This window comes from Pseudovirgaria hyperparasitica (assembly GCF_010093815.1).
Source record: "Pseudovirgaria hyperparasitica strain CBS 121739 unplaced genomic scaffold EJ05scaffold_17, whole genome shotgun sequence".
In the NCBI taxonomy this organism is placed as follows: Eukaryota; Fungi; Ascomycota; class Dothideomycetes; order Acrospermales; family Acrospermaceae; genus Pseudovirgaria; species Pseudovirgaria hyperparasitica.
Window position 1 is genome coordinate 596393 of NW_022985565.1, and position 7388 is coordinate 603780.

At 51.2% G+C, this 7388-nt stretch overlaps 2 protein-coding genes across 2 annotated transcripts; both read right to left on the bottom strand.

Annotated features, from left to right (window-relative positions):
* Nucleotides 1-579: 579 nt before the first annotated feature.
* On the bottom strand, nucleotides 580-2829 carry EJ05DRAFT_489477 (uncharacterized protein; the record flags this gene model as incomplete). Its single annotated transcript, XM_033745791.1, has 7 exons — nucleotides 580-1359; nucleotides 1446-1845; nucleotides 1901-2150; nucleotides 2203-2341; nucleotides 2401-2555; nucleotides 2610-2702; nucleotides 2754-2829. 7 exons carry the CDS (start codon nucleotides 2827-2829, stop codon nucleotides 580-582), a joined length of 1893 nt encoding a protein of 630 aa, XP_033596696.1.
* Nucleotides 2830-4524: 1695 nt separating this feature from the next.
* Nucleotides 4525-5268, bottom strand: EJ05DRAFT_153671 (uncharacterized protein). Its single transcript, XM_033739351.1, has one exon. The coding sequence runs from the start codon at nucleotides 5019-5021 to the stop codon at nucleotides 4563-4565; it is 459 nt and encodes a 152-aa protein (XP_033596697.1). The 5' UTR covers nucleotides 5022-5268; the 3' UTR covers nucleotides 4525-4562.
* Between the last annotated feature and the right edge of the window lie 2120 nt (nucleotides 5269-7388).

Genomic DNA, 7388 nt, shown 5'->3' on the forward strand with positions numbered 1-7388 from the left:
ATAGTAGGATAGTAGGATAGTAGGATAGTAGGATAGTAGGATAGTAGGATAGTAGGATAGTAGGATAGTATGGAGAACTAAGGGAGGGTTTTGGGAGGGGAGATAGAATGATAATCTAATAGATAGAAGAGGAAGGAAGGAAGGAAGGAGGTAACGTTTAAGGAAGGAAGGAAGGAAGGAAGGAATCCATATCAAACCATGGCATAGCGCTATACTATATATATACACACGTACAAGTATGCATAAAACACACACACACACGCATACATCATGGTACAGAGTATACAAGCACGCACATAGCAACAACGCACAAGCAGCGTACAGCAGAACGCATTCCCACGCTCACTCTCATGCTCATTCAATTCATTACTCACACCCCTCCCTCCTTTTCACATTTAATTCCCCTTGTTGGAACAGCCAAGAAGTCTCTCCTCTCCCTTTTTTTTATACAGGTATAGACAAGTCACTCAGTCAGTTCGTCATTGAAAAGCCCCTCCCGCACCTTCCCCGTTTTTATTCACCTCTACACATCCATCACAACCCCCGCCCCCCAACCCATTACGATCACGGCTTGGTATATCAGGGCGACGTAGGCGGATGCAGGCCCAGCCCACCGCGCGCCAGCGTAGAGCGCGGATCCCAATTAGTACTGTTTACACGATTATGTTGTTGTTGGTGTTGTTGGTATTGTTGTTGTTGTTGTTGATTTTGGTGTTGTTGTTGTTGTTGATGGTAGGTAGTAGTGATAGAAGGTCTGGGTTTCGAAAAGTTATGTAACTGCGGCTGTGCTTGCCGTAGTGGTGGTGATGATGATGATGATGATAACGATGGTTGTTGTTGTTGTAAGGATGGTCGTAAGGATGGCGACGAAGGTGATTGCGGCAGCGATGGCGAAAGAGGTGGAGAGGATGGAGATGATGATAGCGGGCTGTGGTACGTATGCGCTGGCACAGCTACAGCCACAGCCACATCCACAGCATCTTCATCCGCATCCATTGGCGATCTGGTATGTGCCGTGCTTACATCATCATCGTCGTGTATATATATGTCGTCGTTCGAGCTGTACTTTGCATCCCCATCAACCCCCGAAAACCACTCCCTCGTCGCCACCTTATTACTGCTCATCACCGCTGCATTAGGCCCGGGGTGGTGGGCGACCTTGAGCAGTTCAAAGGCGTGCGGGTTGTTATGTGATGCTGTGGATTTGTACATGGATGCGGAGGTAGAGCGGTGGCGGGCGGCGTCGAGAGAGACGAATTCGCGCTTTGCGGCGGAGGTGGTGTGGCGGCGGAAGAATGCCAGCCAGGCGGAGAACATGGAGGCGCGGGCGAGGAGGAGGAAGCATTGCAGGCCGACGAGCTGGTTGATGTTAGTAGGTGTGTAAATAAAAAGGGGTAAAAAGGGGTATATATAAAAAAGGGGGTAAGAAACAGGGGGCCACTCACAGAAAGAAGGAGAAGCAGCGCAATGACAGTGGGCAAGTCGATAAACAGCGACTGGCCGAGCGCGAAGCAGCGCTCGCGATTATCCGGATTCTGCGTCAGACACGACACCCACGGGATCAGGGCCTCGAGGTCGCTGAGCAGGGTCCGCTCGGCGGTGTCGATGAAGACGAAGACGGTGGCGAAGAAGATGACGTCGACGAGGACGAAGACGACGATGAGGATGCCGCGCCACTGCAGCAGGACGACCTTGCTGACGCGGCGGTAGACGGCGCGGGCGGAGCGGGTGCGCACGCTGGTTGTGTAGGAGGGCAGACCGCTGGCGCTGCTCTGCGTGCCGGCCTTGTCGTCGTCGTCGTCGCTCCACATGTTTCTCAGGTAGACGTTGATGCAGTATATGAATCTGGGGGAATTGTTAGATGTTAACATAATGTTACTACTACCTGACGACGACTTACGTGGCGGTCTGGGTGAGCATGGACAAGCCTGCGATGCCCAGCAGTGGGCCCCAGAAGTCTGCCATGGAGTGGATGGAGTTGACATGGCACACCTCGCCGAAGCGGAAAGACACGCCGGTTATTGTGATTGTGACGGTGAAGATGACGGCAATGAGGCCCCATCCCAATGCCTGCGCGGCGTAGAAGAACTTCCTGCCGGGCATGACGTCCCAGCAGATCTGCAGATGCATCGACAGCGCTCGAATGAAGACTTGGGGGTTTTAGTTAGCACTCTCCACGTCAAGACAGGACAGCAGTCTTACTCCACACTGTAATGGCAACGCCTCCAGACACGACAAACGCGCCCGAAAAGGCACATGTCAGACTGCTATACATGTCGTTTGGCGTGATCTCGTCGAAGCATTGCTCCGGCCGATGTCCCAGGGGGATGACGAACCCGAGCTACACGGCGTCAGAATCTTGTACACGTAACGTGAACACCAAGGAGATCAGCTACTCACGGATAGTAGTAGCACACCGATAACCAGCCCATAGCTAAGATAGTGCCGGCGAGTCTTCTCCGCCGGAAGCACGATGAACGAGGCCAGCAGAAAGACGCAAAAGACCACACCGGCAACACTGAGCGCCTCGGCAACCTTGTGCGCAATTGAAAATGCTACAACAAGTCAGTCAGTGCCGGGGATTGGTATGGAGGAGTATTTGTACGCACTTTCTGGGTACAGATAGTCTGTAGCCGGGCAGGGCAGGCAGCATTGTATGGTGCCTGCGTCGTCTAGAGAAGCACAGAACCTCCCGTCAACGTCTACGAGTGATGAGCAAATGGCCACAGGTCACGAACAGAAAGCATACGTACATCCACCACTGTTAAAATTGATCGACTGCATAAACGGAGCAGGACATAGTCCCTGGAGTGCGGTGTTGTTTGCCATTTGATCATGCAAGAGCCAACGGGCGATCTTGATATCTCTCTATCCTCCCTCACAGCGCGGACGACATGGGGGGTCTCGTATTTCTAGCACGCTTCCAGAAGACCGAGTTGTATGTTTATGTTGCCAGAATGTATACTAGATGGGCAAGACGGTGAGAGCATGGAGCTGGGGCGTTGATGTTCTTCGTATATTGCTTAAGAATAGAACGAGCGTGGGTCGGCAGTTTTGAAGGACTCGTTACAGGCAGGGGGTTATTGCATGTTGGGGGAGATGAAACCGGCTTGTGATAATGGTTCACGGAAGAGACAGAGAGCGGCTGGGCCGTGTTGATATAGCGAGAGAATGTGTGTATGATGTATCAGGTAAAGGAGGGAAGACTGATATGGACAAAGGTAGAATGGACAGGAGGCAGGGATAGTCCAGGCAGACAGGCAGACAGTACGAGGTAGCGAGGGACAGAGAGCAAAGCACAAAAGCAGACGAACAGCAGTTGACAGAGCGGGAGGGTGCAGATGAAGTAATAATATGATATGCTTACAGACAGGTACCGACCGGGAGGCCATGTGCGGCATGAGGAGTGACTGACAGGCCTTTGGGACTAGGTATGGGCAAAGGAATATCGTATTGCACACGACAGTGGAGCCAGAAGAGGTGGGGACCCCATGAGGAAGTGAATCCATAGGCTTGGGACGAGCAGCACACGGCGTATGTAAAGGCCAATGAGCAGCAAGCATCTGTGTTACGGTGTGTACGGTGTGCGATGGTAAGTGAATCGGCATGAGGAAGCGTCAACAAGAGAGTTTAGAGGAAGTAGTGCTGAAATGGTAGAGCTTGAGCTCCACCAGCGAAAAAAGGCAGCGAGATTTGCAAGTAGAGGCAGCGTTGGCGGCCGGCGGGGTGGCTAGATCGCCGCCCAGACCCCAGCTTTACCCAATCAGTCAATAACGTTTCTAGGCGGGCACAGCGCTGTCCTGGCGCTGCCCCAAGCCCCAAAAGCCCCCTCCCAAATGGCGGCCCCTCCCCCTCCCACTTTACGCGAGTGCTCAGCCTGTCCCAAGTCCCCCAGGTGCCTAGAAATTAGTGGGAGCAGCAGCCCCCAAGAGCCCTGAGAGCCCCAAGAATTAGTGACCGACCCAGTAAAATTAGTGACGGCCCCAGTCGTCGTAGTGCCCGTTGCAGCTCAGCGTCCACTACCTTTTAGCCTCCCTCCCCCCTGAGCCACCGCTTAGCCCAGCCGCTACGCCTCCCCAACACTCGGGCTACCCTGGCGCGTCTCCCAGGCTAAACTTTAAGCTTAGCCGCAGCCTTCTCCAGACTTCACCAGACTTCAGGCCGATGAATGGATGTGTTTTGTTGATAGTTGGGAATTGATAATACATATACATATACACACATCCATATAGTACCAATCCCATACCCCAGTCCGGCATGCTCATTCGGTAATGCCCAAAGACGTATATTCACTCCGGCCGCTTGCTCCAGTCATGTTGCCCTGCAGTGAGATGCTGCCCATGGGCCCCAGAACGCGCCCAGTTACAAATACCTATTGCATCCACAATTGAATGCACTGCTCGATTCCTACGCAGGAACAGAATAACATGGCTCATCCATCATGAAAGCATGCTACTTACCTATCACGCTGGTGTCCAATATAAATGTCATCGATAGTTCTTCCTACGAATGTCACTTTGCCACCAGTCTTACTACCTAATTACTGCCAATCTATCATCTAACTATCTACAGCCGGCAGCTTGTCGATGGCCGCCGTACCGCAGCCCGTCCGGCGGCGACAAGGGTGGTTGATGACGATAACCATTAGCATAAGCAGCATCCGGGTGTGGCGTCTGCAGGCAAGAAGAAAAGAAAAAGGTACAGTACCAGGTACCAGCAAGCACACAGCCAAGCAGAAGTAAAGAACAATTATCGTCAACGGACCCCTGCGACTGGGTACTACTGGCTGGCTGGCTGACTGGACAGAGCGTTCCCGAGCAATCGATAAAAAGAGATCCATCCCCAAAAAGTGTAAATGCCAACCCTGCGACAAGCGACCGACGACGACGACGCGTCAGACGGGGCGTGGAAAGGAAGACCTTGCCATGCCATGGTGGCTTTCTCGTGATTGATGCACATCCAGTACACAATTCGCACACTGGCACACTGGACATCCCATACGATATACAAGCTGAGCTCATGGATTGGCGATGCTCGTGTCACGTCGTGTGCGCAACCGACCTGTCAACTTGTCAATCGACCCCCCTCCCAGCTCGAGTCAATCCCGACTCGACTCCGGGCACAGCTGGATAGGCTGTGCACGAATGGCGAGTGCTGAATGGCGAATACTGAATGCTGAATGCTGAGTGGTAGACGAGCGAGGTGATGCAGCAATAATCCAGTCCACAATGCTCGACGTCGGCGCCTAGCAGCGATCCATCGCATCGCAGGCATGGATGGTACAGCAGCAGCAGCAGCATTAAAAGGCATTAAAAAGTATCCAAATCCCGACCAACCGTCGCCATCTGTTCGTCTAAATCTCTCGGCTGTATGGATCCACTGCGGTGGGATTCGCGAGGCGCTCCAATTGCGACGCCGCGCACGCCAAACCCGTTGATGGCCACGCGAATTGGTCCGAAGCGATATGCAAATGCCACTTGGCACCTTGCAATCGACAAAGAATGATGAGCCTCTCAATCCTGGCCTTCTAACAGGGTGGTAGTGGCAGTGGCAGTGACAGTGACATAGAAAGGCCATGGATGGACATCGCCGACCGACGCGGCCTTGTTCGTTACGTACCGTGCCTTACCTTAACCGCCTTCCCTCAACACCCTCGTTCCTCCGAGTCTATCACCCACCCCTGGAAATCTCGTAAGCATTTCGTATTCATCCATCCCCGTCCTCCGCCCCCTGTCTGTCTGTCTCTCTGTCTGTCTATCCATCTGTCTTGTCGTCTATCCTTGGCGTTTCCCCCCAGCGGGGAACTTGGTCTTGGTCTTGGACTTCTTGGTCTTGGAAAAGGACAGACTTTTGTTATGCGTCGATTCCATTGTTTCCAGACGCGTCACACATTCGTTACTTAGTCAGTCAGTCATTCACACATCACGCTTTTATCTGTGTATGTGTGTATGTGTCGTGATTGACTTTTGCTTGCCGAATCTTTGCATGACTACTATGCTTGGGATCGGCGGTGGAGTCCGATGGATCTGTGGTCGAGCGAGTCAGTGTGACTGGCTGGTAGGACAATGGCACACACATCGACGACGCACGCTGTCTTGTAGATTGTACAGTGGTATTGTTGTTGTTGTTGTTGTATCTGGGCCGCGGCTGCTACAAGGCATAACATAACACCTAACCGCGCTTCTGCAACGAACAACCGGCATCCATGGCATAATGGCCATTGTCAAAGAACGCAGAACACTATCTGGCTCTGCCGCTCCCCACTCTACTCCATCCCGGTCGACGGACGACCAGAGACCAGGTTGTGGTGTTGTCCGAGCGGATGGCGGGTCGGCGATCACACGTTGTTGGCTTCGTCTGCCGTTTGAGACGCCGATGTGACACTTGACGCTTAACACTTGGACATTTGACACACGTCTCGAGATTGTGATTGAGACTTGGAGATGTTTTGCGTGTGTGATGACCGAGTAGTGTTCATTTCTACCAAGCGCTCTGTCGTGCCTGGACTAGACTATTACCACATAACAACTATAATCAATTGATAAGTATGGCTATTATATTATTCACTGACCGTATACATGCATGCATGCATGCATCCATCTGTCCATTCCATTAGCTACGCTCCTTAATCACTGATATTACCTGTTATAATATCACACTATATAGGGATGCATGTATGTTGATGCTCATGCTAGATGTCCCCACTTGCTGCTTCTAGGCTCTAGGTCCGGGTGTTTATCTAGTGTTATATGTCTATTCATATTCATGTCTGTTGATGTATCCATATACGCATTAACATATCCATTGATATATCGATTAACGTATCCATTAACATATCCATTGACATGTCCATTGACATATCCTTTGACATATCCATTGACATATCCATTGACATGTCAATTGACATGTCTGTCTATCATCAACGCATATATATCCACCCATCCATCCACGCATTCACCCAGCAAGCTAGCATTCAATCCTAATCCCCCCGCTATACTTCTCTACCTCCTCTCTTATAATATGTAAGACGTTGCGGCGTATGTTATACATGACTATAATTTTAATCATTACCTACCATGGTCTTATATCTATCATCGTAGACATTACATCTAACATCGCACGTGTACTATGTATAGTAGATAGGGTAGGAGAGGAATAGGATACTTATGTGTATAGCGACTACTTGTGTGCACGAATGTATGAACCCAGATATGGCACGAAAGTATAGAAGCGCGGGTATTTATATATGTGTGTCTAGATATACAGTAGATGGATTGACGGATGAGTTAAGATAGACAGACAGACAGACAGACAGACAGACAGACAGACAGACAGACAGACAGACAGACAGACAGACAGACAGACAGACAGACAGACAGACAGACAGA